The sequence below is a fragment of the Myotis yumanensis genome, unplaced genomic scaffold (genome assembly GCF_028538775.1).
Source record: "Myotis yumanensis isolate MYYU_CA2020_CCGP unplaced genomic scaffold, mMyoYum1.0.hap1 SCAF_10, whole genome shotgun sequence".
Classification (NCBI taxonomy): domain Eukaryota; kingdom Metazoa; phylum Chordata; class Mammalia; order Chiroptera; family Vespertilionidae; genus Myotis; species Myotis yumanensis.
Window position 1 is genome coordinate 4,161,240 of NW_027223761.1, and position 15,674 is coordinate 4,176,913.

At 48.8% G+C, this 15,674-nt stretch overlaps 1 protein-coding gene across 9 annotated transcripts in view; it reads left to right on the forward strand.

Moving 5' to 3' along the window:
• Nucleotides 1-2,317: 2,317 nt before the first annotated feature.
• The window catches only part of MARK2 (microtubule affinity regulating kinase 2), a 56,696-nt gene continuing 43,339 nt past the window's right edge, over nt 2,318-15,674 (forward strand). For 5 of the 9 annotated variants that reach the window (XM_070427342.1, XM_070427345.1, XM_070427339.1 and 2 more), the window contains exon 1: nt 2,320-2,960. In XM_070427342.1, coding sequence (XP_070283443.1) covers nt 2,907-2,960 — 54 coding nt within the window. In that variant the 5' untranslated portion in view covers nt 2,320-2,906. Of the gene's footprint in view, nt 2,961-15,674 lie in introns of all 9 variants that reach the window. The other 4 variants (XM_070427338.1, XM_070427340.1, XM_070427348.1 and 1 more) reach the window with 3 other exon arrangements.

Below are 15,674 nucleotides of genomic sequence, written 5' to 3' on the forward strand. Positions count from 1 at the left end.
CTTACTGAGCCGGGAGATGGTAGCTGCTGCCTTAGGAAGTATTTTCATACCATCCTCTCATTGCAGCTGCCTCGCTGCCCCTTTCTCTGGTTGACTTGACCAAGGGCTCTGCTCAAGATACTGTAGCTGGGAGTTGGACGTCATAGGTCCAGCCAGCAACTCCCCGCCCCCCACAACCCCTGGGCTGGCATACTCCTGCACTTTGGGAATTTGTTGCTTGAACATGGCTCCTGTGAGGGTTCTGGCTTCTGCCCACCTTAAGCTGCTGCTGAGCCTGGGAAAAGGGGGGCAAGTTCTAACATGTCTGGAGTACTAGGGGTGGGGGCAGCTTAGAGGAGTCGGACTAGCTTACTGCCTCGCCCTGGGGAGACAATCTAGGGCAGCGGTTCTCAACCTGTGGGTCGCAACCCCTTTGGGGGTTGAACGACCCTTTCACAGGGGTCACCTAAGACCATCGGAAAACACATATATAATTACATATTGTTTTTGTGATTAATCACTATGCTTTCATTATGTTCAATTTGTAACAATGAAAATACATCCTGCATATCAGATATTTACATTATGATTCATAACAGTAGCAAAATTACAGTTATGAAGTAGCAACGAAAATAATTTTATGGTTGGGTCACAACAACATGAGGAACTGTATTAAAGGGTCGCAGCATAAGGAAGGTTGAGAACCACTGATCTAGGGGAAAGGGAAGGGTGGGCCCGGGTTGCCACACAGACTTCCTGTTAGAGTCAGGGGCTCTCCAAAGGTGAGCGGGGCCTCAGAGTCCATGAATTCCAATGACCTCGCTTTATTTTTTTATTTTATTTTATTTTTTAAAATATATTTTATTGATTTTTTACAGAGAGGAAGGGAGAGGGATAGAGAGTCAGAAACATCCATGAGAGAGAAACATCCATCAGCTGCCTCCTGCACACCTCCTAATGGGGATGTGCCCGCAACCAAAGTACATGCCCTTGACCGGAACTGAACCTGGGACTCTTCAGTCTTCAGGCCAACGCTCCATCCACTGAGCCAAACCGGCCAGGGCTGACCTCGCTTTATTGATGGGGAAAATGAGTCCCAGGAAGGAAAGGGACTTCTCCGGTGACCCATTCTTTGCACCATCCAGCAGAATTCTCACTTTCAACCAGGTTCTATTTTCTTTTCCTTGAGTTTCGTTGTCTTAGAACTGAAATGTGAATTAAGGTGAGAATGTCTTTCTTATCTTGCTTTGCAGGAATACTTAAGAAGGTAACTGGCGCCCAGTGGTGTGGCTCTGGTTGAGCATCGATCTATGAACCAGGAGGTCGCAGTTTGATTCCTGGTCAAGGCGCATGCCTGGGTTTCCTGCTTGATCCCAGCAGGGGGCGTGCAGGAGGCAGACAATCAATGATCAATGATTCATCGTTGATGTTTCTATCTCTCTCTTCCTCTCCCTTCCTCTCTGAAATCAGTAAAAAAATATGCTTAAAAAATAACTAGTACTTTAAAAATAAATGAAAAGGTAGCTGGACTATAGGTATAAGACTATAGTGTGAGGTTTTGTGCTATTTTGAACAATTTAAAGACTTTTTTTGGGGGGGAAGGTAACTGGAATTCAAAGATGTTATTTAGAATGTGATTCTTTCAATAGAGGGACGTCGAGGAGGCTAAACTCAGACACAGTATGTGACTTTTCCAAGATCACACAGCATTTTCACTCCGCGGAGTTGGGGCTGGCCTGCGGGGCTGGGGCGACCTCTGCAGCCTTTCACAGCCGGGAGCCAAGGACGCAGACCCGGTGCTTGTCAGGGACCCTGACGAGAAGCCACGACAGAAGATGGTAGGTGACAAAGGGTAGGTAGACAGGTAATGGAATAATGCTGTATTTGACAGCTGATCGACATATTGATAGGTTGGGAAGAGATGGATTTTACGAGCTCACCCACAACAAACGGGCACGCGGATGGGAAGTTGCTTTAGAATCGCAGGGACGCCTCACAGCCTTATTTCCTATTTAGTCAAATAATAGCACGCACAGGAGTTCCACGCTCCCCGTTCAAGGTTTGAAAATACCCGAAAACTGACGGAAAGAAGCGAAGAGTTAGACTCGGTGCCACCCGAGGGAATGACCCGGGGCTCGCCGGGCCTCGGGTGTTGCCGGAAATGGCCGACGGCCGCTGCCGTCGGCTGCGGGGCGGGACGGGGGCGTGGCCGGGGCGTGGCCGGGGCGTGGCCAGGTCTCCGCACGCGGGACGGCTTCGGGTGTTTCCGGAAACTGCCGAGAGCCGGCTGAAGTGGGCGGGGGAAGGCCTGTGGGCGTGGCCAGAGCACCTGGAGTCGCTTCGTGGATTTCCGAAAACAGAGCCGAAGCTCGGTCTTTGGGATCGAGGAGGCGCGCGCGTCCCCGGGGGTTGCCTTCTTCGGTATTTCCGGAATTCACCCGTAGTCGGCGGCCGGGAGAAGGAGGCAAGCCGCCCTCCCGTTCCAGGCCGCTTCGGATGTTTCCGGCTGCTGCCGGCGGAAAGAGCCGAGGGCCGGCGGTGGCGGCGGCCATGTTGGGAGCAGCAGGTCCGGCGGCGGCTGCCTGTGTGCCGGGCGCGGAGCAGTGCCGCTGAGGGCAGGGGAGGAGCGAGGCGGGCGGCCGACTGCTGCGGCAGAGAGTAGGCGGAGCGGCGCGGCCCGGCCGAAAGGCGGCACAGCCCAGCCGGGGGTCGGGGGGGTGCGGTCCGGAGCCGCTCGGAGCCGGCGCGGCCTAGCCCGAGCGGCGCATCCCCGGGCTGGCGTGAACGGCTGCCCGGCCTCCCCGCACCCCCGGCCGGGGCCCATGCGGCGGGTGCCTCTGCTGTGAGAAGCCCCGCCCGGCCGGGCTCCGCGCCTTCCCTTCCCTCCCTTCAAGCTTCTCGGTTCCCTCCCCTGAGATACCGGCGCCATGTCCAGCGCCCGGACCCCCCTACCCACGCTGAACGAGAGGGACACGGAGCAGGTAAGGAGCTCCGAGGGCTGCCGGCATTCTCGGCTGGGCCCCTGCACCTTGCAGAGCCTTCTCCCTCCTCTGCTCTCCTCATGCCCCGGCTGCCAGCCTGCAAGCTCCAGCTGCCCTGTCATCTGTCTTTGGGCCCCGCACATCCCCCTCCGAGTCCTGTTCTGGGACCCACCTCCTCCGGGCTGCAGGCTGCACACTTGTCTTTCTGCTGACCCCCCTTGCCCCCTTGCCCCCTCGCCGCCCTCCTGCGCTCTTCCGTGTTACCTCCCCAGCTTCCTCTTCTCTTCCCTTTTTTCTCAGGGGCCCTTCTGGTCTTCCTCCACCCACGCTTGCAGCAGCCACCCTCTGCTCAGCGGGTAGCACCCCGCGATTTGCTCCAGGTCGTGGTCCCCCTCTTCCTCTGCCTCTCTAGCCTGGTTTCCCCTCCGCCCGCACCGGTCCTCCCAGCCCCCGGTTGTCCCCCTCAGGGTCCTTGCCCCGGAATGTGTTCTCAGCCCCCTTCCCCCTTCCAGTTCCCCAGTTTTGTTTTGTTTTTTTACCCTGCTTCTTCCTGCTCCAAATCGTGCTCTCCCTCTTGCTTGCAACCCACCAGCTCCACCCTCATCACCTTTCCAAATCGTTCGCCTACTCTTTGCTCATCACTTTCCCTTCTTTTCTCCAGCAGCTCCCCGGTGCCTGCCTCGCGCTCGCATGTGTTGCTTCCGAGTTTCCCCTACAGCTGTCATGCGCATACTTTTCCCACAGGTTGTCTTTGGGGTTCCAGTCCTCGCTCCCTTCAGTCTTTGGATCCCTCATGCTCTCTTCCCCTGGGGTTTGGCTTTTAAATCGCTAGGCCCCCCCGTTTCTCACTGCGAGTGCTTTGCCTGCCTTCTTGGCCTCTCCCTGGCCGGGGAAAGAGGCTGCTATTTCAGCCCACCCCGGGAACACAACCTGTTGCTCAGCTCTTTTCCCCGCCTTGCTTCATCACTGCCCTGGCCTTTCTCTCTCACATGCAACACAGACCGTGATGCCTGCCTGCCGCTTCCCTCCTGCATCTGTCACTTTTCATGGTGTCTTTCTCCTTGCTTGTTGCCTTCCCGTGTCTCTGCTCTCACCCCCTCTAAATCAGGATTGCCTTCCATCTCCATATTAGTCTCCTGCCTGCACATATTTCTTTTCCCACATACGCTCCTGTCCTCTCCCTTCCTATTGACTAGTCACTGTAGCTTCCCCTGCAGGCATTTTGCACCGAGTTTCTTGAGCTCCTCTCACCCCGTTGTCCTGACAGTCACTGATGTGGTTTATCACCCAGGCCTTAGCTTTTCTGTGTCATCTCACCTCCAAGCTGAGAGCGGCCGCTTTCCACCCCTCCCCTCTCTTTCCCCGTCTCTAGTGTCCCTTGCTGACTGCTCTGTGGAGTGTTCCCTGCCTGTCCCGCCTTCTTTTTTCGGGGCTTTGTCCCCTGGGGCCGCAGTGCTTTTTGCATCCTTTTGCCTCATTCCATTTTTTATGTTTTCCTCTTGTTCCCTTCTTTCCCTTTAGCCCATTGGCACCCTTGCTATATTCTCTTGCATGTTAACATCTTTCTCCGAAAAATATTCCCTCTTTTCATCCTTCCTACATTTTTCTCTTGTTACCCCCTCACTCCCTGTCACCCGGGCAGCCAGGCGCTCAGGAAGAGGTCTGGACTGAGTTTTCCTGTGCAGTGGTTGACCTTTTTATGACTGAGGTGGAGAGAGGGGGGTGGATGACTTCCATTCCATCGCTGGTGTGGCAGCTGGTTCTGCCTGGGACGGAGGTCTTTGGAAGCAGGAGTGTGGTCTGCTTGTCACAGTCTCCGTCGCTGGCCTGCTCTTTCTGTCCTGTGGGAACCACTTTTTCTAGGCCCTCTTGGAGTTGCCTCTTCCATTCCTTTTCCTATCTCAATCTTTGGTTTAGCAGGTAAACCCTGCTTAACCGGAGAACTTTCCCAGGCTGCTGATTATGAGCTGGTAGGAGGAGGCCAAGGGCCTGACTGGCACCCGCAGGCATTCGGGGAGTGGCGATGGAGTGCTGCGCTCAGGGAGGCTGTGGGGGGCATTGTGTCCTGCAACATGGAGCACCTGCTGCCTCAGTGTGGTTTCTTTGTGCTATTTACAAAACGTAAATGTATCCTTGCCATGGTCTTTTTCTCCTGATGTGTGTGTTAATTCTCCTCCTCCGTACATGCTGAGCGCATAGTAGGAACTCGCATTGGTTTTATGATAGCAGTAATCAGTGCACCGTTTGGGAATGTGAGCTGCTCTTTGATAACCTTGTCCAGAGCAGTGGCCGCACACATTGTCATTCTGTTCCACATTACCAGTCACTCATCCCGTTCCCATTCTTTATGGCCTTAGGTTCTCCCGAACCACTTTATAGCTTCTGCTATGGTAGCCAGTCTTACTATTAACTCGAGATTAAGTCTCATCCAATTAAAAGCACAGACTTTGGAAAACCTTGGATACACCTGTATTTTTTTAAACAAGAAAGAAGACATGTCGCAGCTCCCTTGGTCACAAGACCAGAGGTGTTGGAAGCATTGGGCTCCTTTAGAAGAATTCGTGCCACGCGGGGAGAGCAAGGAAGCTCTTCTGGTCCTGTTGAGTTCTAGCTAAAGTAGCCATGGGAGGAGCGCAGGCGCGGCAATAAGCCGAATGCTAGGAGGCAAAAAGCAAAAAGCAAGGCATTTGGTTGGGCTGATTTCTTCTCCCCAAAGGTCCTCTATCACCTTATTTAGATTTAAATGATTTAAACTGGCTTCACCAGGAAATAGGTAAACAGACTCCACTGGTTGTCCTCAAGTTCCAGTCTCTTGCTCTCCCTCTCCCTGTCTTTAAAACATGTGGCTGATGTTTCCAGGAGCTCTTTGATCACATCTGAATTAAACACACGTAAACACACACACACAGAGAAGATGTTAAAGCAGAAAAACAAACCTTGCGTTGTAGGAAGGTTGTCTGTTTGCTGTCAAGGCTGCTTCTAATAGTGAAAGTAGGAGATAAAAGAAAGTCAAGCCCTGTCCTTAGCAGGGTTGTTGTGACACCTGATTTCGGATGTGCTTTTTCACAGCCATAGACTCTTCTTCCTTTTGCAGGAGCGTTGTGACCTGGGCTGGTAGTTTGGGGGATTCTTAGTCTGTGAGCTGAGCTTTCTGTTCACTTTTCCAAATGGCTCCTCTGGCCTGAAGGCTTGGCAGTGGTGAAAGCAATCAGCAAGATGACTGTCTTCCCAGCCAGCAGCAGCAGCAGTAGCCAGTGTGGAGAGGGGTCCAACTTCCAGAGTTCACCTGCGGCCGCCTAGAGCTTTCTGTTCCACCTGTGGAAGGGCTGCATGGCTTCAGGCCTGCTCCCCCTCTGGCCTACGGAGCCTTTCACTACCCCCCTCCCCACTTCTGCTGCAGGGGGCAAGGGCAGGTGATACTGTCATTCTTCTAGGGAGGGAGGGACATTGTTCATTCTCTCAGTTCTGGGAAGAGGAGTTGGGAAGTCTGGGTGAAGAAAGCAAATCTAACATAGGATCCCGGAAAGACCAACGGAGCCACTTCAAACACACACATCCCTTGGATCCCAGGGTTGGTTCTGGCAGAATGTTTCAGTGAGTAATTGGTTCTAGTGCAGCCGTGGGCAAACTACGGCCCGCGGGCCGGATCCGGCCCGTTTGAAATGAATAAAACTGAAAAAAAAAAGACTGTACCCTTTTATGTAATGATGTTTACTTTGAATTTATATTAGTTCACACAAACACTCCATCCATGCTTTTGTTCCGGCCCTCCGGTCCAGTTTAAGAACCCATTGTGGCCCTCGAGTCAAAAAGTTTGCCCACCCCTGGTCTAGTGTCACCTCGTAGCGAGCTCAGTTAGACCCCGTTTCACGGCGTGCCCTGCGAGTTGTGCAGCACCGCGCTCCGCGTGCTGGCTCTGACCTCTGCTCTGTGACTCTGGCCACGGACTCTAATGTGCTGCTTTTGAGTCAGGGATGTGGGTAAATGTCAGACCATAGATTCTCATTTTCTGGTTGGCCCTAGAAATCAGGAGTTCTTAGAGCAAAGGCTTTGGAGCCCCTGGAGTTCATAGAATTGCCATGCCGTAACCTTTGAACCCAGTAAAGGTAACTACTAGTAAGTTCTCATAATTTCTCTGTGACCTGTGGATTTTGGGAAGTAGCTAAGCAGATGGATAGAAGGCAATCATTGCACCTTGTCCTGCTTAAAATCAGGTTTGCAGAGGGATACTGAATCTTTCCAATGGCGACCAAAGATTGGGCCCACGATTTTTTTCAGGGTAAATGTCTTAAGTAGAGTTGATGCCTCTGAGGTAGGAAGAGACTGAGAATCTGTTTGCCTGAGAGATTTGCCTGGTTAGATCTCTTGAGAATCAAAAGCTGCTCAGACTAGATGCTTTCCCTGTGGACTGAACAGCCTAATGCTCAGTAGGCATTTGACCAGGACTAACCAGGCCTTCATGAACTCTCTCATTGAGCACTTAGCCACCTGGCTGGCGTTTCTCCCCCCCAGGAGCTTCCATGACTTCCTACATATATATATTAGTCGTCTGGAATGAATATTTTATGCCTAGAGTGCAGCCAAGCTTCAGACTTTGTGGCCCATTATCGACAAGCAGGATGGGGGCTGGGCGCCACCTTTGGCCTGATGATTGTGTCTCTACTAAATGGACTCCCCCTCGCAGCTCTTGGAAGCCCATTAGCGGACTGGGATGCAGTAACCTCAGCAAATGGAAAGGGCGAGGAGGGTGGCTGTCCTTCCTTCCCTGAGACCGCCTGGTGAGGCAGTCCCTCCGCTCTCTGCCCCGTTCAGCTGTAGACGGCACCAGTCCTCTGCGTTGAGAGGAGCTGTGGAAAGGGTTTCATTTTCTGTTCGCTGTGGTGGTGCTGCCCGGTTTGTCACTTTCCTGTCAAAATATAAATTGAGAGGGATGTGGACAGGGTGGGTGGAGTTTAAACATGGCCCTTCCTCCTTGCGTGGAAGTTCAGCAAAATGACAAACCAGTTAGGTGGCTGAGCTTTCTTCTCTCAGTGGGAGATTCCAGCATTTGTACATTTTGCACTTGAAGCTTGGATTCTCCAGGCTTTCTCCCAGCCTTCATCAAACACGAGTGAGTCACTGAAGTGTTATCTGTGCATTTTCTCCTCTGTCTCAGCAAAGGGAAGAGTCAGCCTTTACAATCCTTGTGGGGGAGGAAACCACCGTTTCCCACTTCTGGCATGGGAAGAGGCCCTCTGTCCCCGTGTCAACCCAGGGAGTTCCAGCGCTGAGCAGAGTGTCACTCACTCCCCACCGCACTCCTTGGATGTAATTGCTGTCTTTCAGACTTTGAGAGGCACATCTGATTCTGAACCACCAAGAGAGAATCTGGCTCTTGGTTTCCAGCTCTCTCTCAGAGGAGGAGGGATTCCAGATCCTTCTCTCGCCCACTAGACCTGCTCCTCCTTTTGGAGGATAAATAGGTTAGATCGCTTCATCTGAATTGTCTGTTTTTGTCTATAGTGTTTGAAGTTTCTTGGTCCCTGTAGGGAATTCTTTCCACAGATGTCCGTCTTTGGGTTGCTACTCATTTCCCCCTATTCCATGTATTTCTTTTTCTGAATCAAATAATTAATTTTAGACTTAAAAGCTATGTAATCACAAGGTTTGGTAGGCGAGAGGGTGAAATGGACACGGATATTGGTGGCTAGATGGATCCTGTGGGACAGTGGGGGTGGGGAGAGGAGATGAGGAGGGGTGAGTGTGTTCAATGGCTGGCTCCAAGCCATCTTTTTCTTTTTCACATAGGAAGGCAGAGCAGACCAGAGGCTTTGCTGTGGAACCAGTCAGGCTGGTTTGGGGCAGCCTCGGCCTATTTTCCTCTGTGTTCTTTGGGAAGTTGGCAATACGCAGGTCTGTCTCCTCTGGGGCTCTGCTCATTGAGGCGTGAGCTGTGAACACCCTCTCCCCTAACACTGAGTGGTCTCTGAGTTGAGACTCCATGTGAGCGGGCTTTCTCTGCACCCATCCACCTCCAGGCAGTGTTGTCACGGGAAGCTCAAAGGTACAGCTCCTTTTCTCGTGGGCCCCTTGGCAATTCACAGCTTGGCAAAGGGCCCTCAGCCTGGCCAGGAGGGAGGGACTGGCTCTGTGATTGGCTCCCCATTTGTTGATCTGGAAGGAAGTGTGGACTCTTAACTCCTGGCGGTCGTGATCTGGCTGCTCAATCCAATGAGACCCCAGACCTCTTGCCTCAGTGCAGTGGACTGCCTGTCCGGGCCTGTGGGGGAGGAAAAGGGAGAACCGTTTTTGGTCGTTGGCAGCAGGTACCTCAGCGGAGGGGAACCATTTGGGAAGGTACCTGTGGGAAGGTGGGAGCCACCAGTCACATGTTGGCACTTCTTGAACAGCAGAAGGAAAAGGGCATAGCAGGATTCTGAGGCTCCTGTGACCATCAGTGCTGCTAACGTGGCAGGTTTTCCATCTCTCACTAAGCAGAAGCCGCCGAGTCTGAAAGTTTGAGAATGAATGAGTGAGGCACCTGCAAACAGCTCCAGCCTGTGCCCTGGCCCTTGAGGGCAGGCTGCTCCTGTGGCCTCTGCGATGATCTGTCTACTCATTGCTGCCCGCAAGCAGCATTTTGCTGAGGTGTGTGTTTGGGTTGCTGATAATCCTGTTTGGAGGGTGGCCCCCTTTTCCCACCATCTTCTTCAGACTCGGGGTTTGGCTGGCCTTCCCCTCCCCTGTCACTTCCCCACCTTCCTTCCACTGTTTGCGCAGGTGGTGTTGGAAGCACTGGTGCTTGTTGCTTTGTTTTGCCCACAAGAGTTTGAATCACTGGTTCTCCGGTCACGGTGGGCCCTCTCAGTCCAGCATAGCTTCCGGTTGAGTTGAGCTGATGGCAGAGAGAAAGGAGGGCCCAGCACGGTGAGGCTTCAGTGAGTGGTTTTGTTGTGGTCAGGGCAGGCTCTGCAGCTTGATTCCCTGCATTGGAATCTTGGGTTAGCCCCTACTGTGACCTTGGGCTTACTTAATTGCTCTAGGCCTGCTTGCTCCTCTGCAAAAAAGGAATAATAATAGTACCTATCTTTTAGGTGTAGTTGTTGTGGCTATTAAAAGAGTTAATGAGTATAAAGCACTTAGAATAGATCTTGGCAGGATGTAATCATCATCACTGTTTAAATGAGCAACTCAGTAGATTTTCTCTGAGTACCACACAACTTTAGGTCCGGTCCCTTGGAATTTCTCTGCAATTGATTGAAAGAATTTGGCCTAAGGTGACTTTTTACATACCCTTCTGGCCCCAAGGTTATAGCCAGAGGGATAGAAAAAAAGAAAAGAGAGAAATAATAATAAAAAAATAACAAAAAAGGAAAAAAAGAATTTGGCCTCTTCTAGCCATTTGGGTCCCAAAGGTGCTTTTTATAGTATTTCTGTTTGTTTTTAATTAATTAATTAATTATTATTATTATTATTATTATTAATCAGCTATCTAAAAGAAATCCAATGCTATTGGAAAGGTTTATATTCCTTTTTTAATGTTCTTTTAAGAGCACTTTTTTTTAAAGTTCATTTATTTTCAAGTATCAATATTAGGCCATTTTATTGATTAAAGGAAAAACCCCACTACCATCTGCCTGCCATATTTCTGTATTGTGACTGGTGGTGGTGGTGGCGAATGTGCAGCCTCATCAGTGGCTGGAAAGCCAAATCCAAAGTCACCAGAGCGCGGGCTTTTCTGAGTGTTAGAGGAAGTGCCACCAAGTGCAGGGATTCCTCTCGTCATGGTCCTTTCTTCGGGAGCAGTATTTACCCTGTTTCTCTTGAAGACCAAGTGGGACCTTAGCAGCTAATGATTTGAGGTTCCTTTTTCACTGGCAGAGGGGCCTCAAAGGCAGGTTCTTGTACCTCTGTTGGCTCCCCGATGTGAGCAGAAAGCCTCCCCTTTGTGATGCCTGGAAGGTCACAGCCATTTCTCAGCTGTTCCTGTGAATTTGTGGACTTTGAATCTGGGGCTGAGGTTTTGGTCTCAGTTCCTTGTTTGTCTTCATATCTTGCTCTTCTAGAGCCTGAATGCCGCGTCAGAACAGCAAGTAGGTTGCTTAGTTTTTTCACATGGCAGCTGTGGCCAGGGAGGAAGGCAACAGCGTCGCCTCAGAGCTCATCAGGGAGTATTTCTTTCACTGTATTTTCCTCTTCCTTTTGACCCTTTGCTGACTTGTCTCACTTCCCTTTTTTTTTTTTTTCCTGTTTGGTTTCTTTGAACTCCGTTCCTTCATTATCACCGTCCGTCTCAGGTTTTCATCTCCACGTCCCACTCTGCCTTACCTGTGTCTGTGCTCTTTTGTGGCATGGCTCAGGAGAGGAATTTTGATAGTCTGAGATCTCCTTGATGTATAGAATCCCAGCACCACCCAGTCCTTTCACTCTCCTATTCCTCTGATTTCTGTAAAGTTAAGGATTCACTGCTTTAGAAACATTTTCTTTTTATGTCTCTGGAGCCACCTACCTCAGTAAAGCCAGGCTTGGCAACCTGACAACTTATTAGGGACGGCATCCCAGTTTCCCTGGTGACGGGGTCTAAGCTGCTTCCTCTGGCCTATTAGGAATGCCACAATCTAGACCCTGTCTTGGGAGAAATCTGAGGAAGCACTTGTTAATTTTGGTAGCACAGCCTCGGCTAAGAGCTAAGAGACCAATGAAGTCTTGAACAGCTGACATTCTTGTTTGCTCAGTGGTTAGAGCATCTGCCTGTGGACCTAAGGGTCACAGGTTCGATTCCCGGTGAAGGTGCGGGCAGGTACCTGGGTTGCAGGTTCGATCCCTGGCCCCAGTCAGGGTGTGTGTGGGAGGCAAATTTATGTGTCTCTCTCACATTTCTCTCTCCCTCCCGCTTCTCCCTTCCACTCTTCTAAAAATTATTGGAAAAAAATATCTTCAGGTGAGGATTAATTTAAGCAATTTATTTTCATTATTACAATGCAGTCTTTGCAATTTGTTTCACTCTTACTCTCTCACCAGTATACAGTGGCGTTTCCAGAGGCGGAATGATGTGCGTTGACGTCATCACTCTTGGCTAATGAAACATGTGTTTCTGTATTCTTGTTTTCTAGAATTTTTAAGGTAATGCTTTAAGGTATAAATATGGAAGTTTTCAGTGATGATCTCAGTTTGTTCTCAGTACTTCTGTGCTCTTACTAACTTTCTTTACTTGTGTCTGCTATAATCTCTGTAAATCTCATTATCTATAATAATCTATAATAATAAAAGTGTAATATGCTAATTAGGCTGGACATCCTTCCGGACGTCCTTCCATCCTTCTGTCCTTCCGGATAAAGCCAGGGCTGTGAGGGAAACCCGGGTCCCGGGTGCCTGCCGGCGGGCAGAGGGAAGCCGGTGCCGGCGACCAGGGGAAGGAAGGCCCACTCTTTTTTTTAAAAAATATATTTTATTGATTTTTTACAGAGAGGAGGGGAGAGGGATAGAGAGTTAGAAAGATCAATCAGCTGCCTCCTGCACACCCCTTACTGGGGATATGCCCGCAACCAAGGTACATGCCCTTGACCGGAATCAAACCTGGGACCCTTCAGTCCGCAGGCTGACGCTCTATCCACTGAGCCAAACTGGTTAGGGCGGAAGGCCCACTCTTGTACGAATTTCATGCATTGGGTCTCTAGTTGTTCAATAAATCATTATTTTGAAATCCCAGTATTTTCCCAGCATCTTTGAGAAAACACAACAGAAGTAAGTACAACTCACTTTTGGGGAAACTTGTAATTTTTTAAAATTTTATTTTCAAGTTATTTTAGTGCTTAATTCTAGAAGAAAGTTTATAATATTTCTCTTATATTTAAGGATGGATTGTTGGCTTAAAAAAGGGAGATTAGCCCTAACTGGTTTGGCTCAGTGGATAGAGCGTTGGCCTGCGGACTCAGGGGTCCCAGGTTCGATTCTGGTCAAGGGCACGTACCTTGGTTGCGGGCACATCCCCAGTGGGGAGTGTGCAGGAGGCAGCTGATGGATGTTTCTCTCTCATCGATGTTTCTAGCTCTCTGTCCCTCTCCCTTCCTCTCTGTGAAAAATCAATAAAATATATATATATATATATATATAAAAATTCACTCCTTTAAAAAAAAAAAAAGGGAGATTAGAAGACTTGCTTTCTCAACACATAGCTGCAATGTCTATTATTTACTGAAATGGATGTATAAACAAGTGAAAGGGAGGAATGACTCCAAAGAGATGGGGCAAAACTAAGAAATGCAAAATAATAATTAAAACAGTAAAAGTTTTCTTCTTCTCAGCTTTATAGATACTAATGTATCTTATTGTGCCTTACGCAACAGCACTTTTTTGTGTAGTATTATAGTGCCAGTTCAAGACCCATCAGTCAGAGTTTAGAGAAAAAGGAATTGAATATTTTAACTGTACACACCATGAGTTCTTTCAAAGCCAAAACTTGTTCCAGCTTTTCAACCTAGAAATGAAAAAGTCACTGAAGCCTCTTAGGATAGGTTCTCACATTGCTTTGGCTGGGATACTGCACCCAGTAGCTAAGAGACCAATGAAGTCTTGAACAGCTGACATTCCTGGGTGCCTACTGGATGAAAAGTTAGCAAAATTCAGGGCAGTGCCGTTTCATCTATGACTGTGACTGCTCAAATTAAAGATTTAGCTGCAAACATGAAGATTGAGTTAATATTTTGTTTACAGAATTTAACTTTCATCTTACAAATGAGCACCTGTATAGACATGGCTTACCTTGTATCAGCATCAACTACACTTCAAAAAACACTTTTAAAAAATATATATATTGATTTTTTTACAGAGAGGGATAGAGAGCTAGAAACATCGATCAGCTGCCTCCTACACACTCCCTACTGGGGATGTGCCCGCAACCAAGGTACATGCCCTTGACTGGAACCGAACCTGGGACCCTTCAGTCCGCAGGCTGATGCTCTATCCACTGAGCCAAACTGGTCAGGGCCAAAAAACACTTTTATACGAATGGTCAGCAACAGACACAAGTGGTGATAAATATGCCCAGGGCTGAATAATTTTTTTGATTCTGATTGTTTCTCCCGGAACAACTTCATTTCCATTTGCTCTGTGGGCGCAGCGGCCATGGCAGAGAAGACTGCTGGCACATAACATGCCCAGGCAGTGACATCAAACTCCTGGCAGTCGGAGTCATGGACTTTGTTCCTGCTACACACTTGTGGTTTTTTAAAAAAAGCCATTTTCACTTAATGTCCTGGATAAAGCACTGAACATTATTAATTTTGATGAAATCTCAATCCTCTAGCAAAGGTTTCTTTAATATTCTGAGCGAGAAACGCAGTCTCCTCGGAGCACTGCCGCTGTGCACCGTAGTACAATGACTGGCTTGAGCAAATGTACTTGTGTGTTGGAACTCAACCAGCTGCGTGGGTCATCATTTTTACTTGAAAGAACAACTGATGGACAACTACAGTTATTCAGACTTGAGTATTTCATGAAATGCATTTTCTTGAAATTGAACAAAGTGAGTCTGTCACCATTGCCAGTGATACAATTCGCGTTTTCAAGTGAAAATCAGAATTTTGGAAAATTTGTATTTGTCAAAGACTTTTCAAATGAAATCAGTGGTAAAATTAATGGAATATGGTCTTTTGATGTTGCATGAAATGCCAATATTTGGAAATTCTGCATGAGTCAACGAAGGAATATTTTCCAAATTGCCAGTGGATAAAAGAGCCATTCAGAGCGCAAGATGACCAGTGGATTTAATGTAAAAGTACACAAAAGGTTCACTGATAAAATTTCAGATTGTACATTGCAACTAGCCTTTAAAAACTACCACTTGCTGCCCCGGCGGGATGGCTGGCTTCGTCAAAGCGTCATCTTGTACACCAAAATGTTTGGGGGTTCAAATCATGGTCCGGGCTCATACCTGGGTTTCAGGTTCAATTTCTAGGTGGGGCGCCTACAGGAGGCGACCTATCATTGTTTCTCTCTCCCTTCCTTTCTCTCTGAAATAAAAAAAAAAAAAAAATTGTCGGGTGAGGATAAAACAAAAAAGACCACTTAATGGGTTTTGGTCTAATATCAAAAAAAGAAAATCTGCAGTATCTGAATGGCTGTTAAACTCCATTTTCCAACTACAGGTCTGTGTGAAGTGAGATTTTCTTCATATCTTTGAACCAAAACAACATTTTGAAACACATTGAATGCAGAAGCAGATGTGAGAAGTTGGTTCTCTTTCATTAATCCAGACATTAAAGAGATCTACGAGAATGTAAAACAATGCAACTGCTGTCATGAATTTCATTTTATTTTTTAAAATATATTTTTATTGATTCCAGAGAGGAAGGGAGAGGGAAAGAGAGAGAAAAACATCAGTGATGAGAGAGAATCATTGATTGGCTGCCTTCTGCACGCCCCTCACTGGGGATCGAGCCTGCAACCCGGGCATGTGTCCTGGACCGGAATTGAACCCGGGACCCTTCAGTCTGCAGGCTGACACTCTATCCATTGAGCCAAACAGTCTCGGGCTTATTTTCTTTTAAATAGTACAGTTTCTTCATTAAGAATAGGTTATTTGCCGAAACCGGTTTGGCTCAGTGGATAGAGCGTCGGCTTGCGGACTGAAAGGTCCCAGGTTCGATTCTGGTCAAGGGCATGTACCTGGGTTGCGGGCACATCCCTAGTGGGAGATGTGCAGGAGGCAGCTGATCGATGTTTCTCTCTCATTGA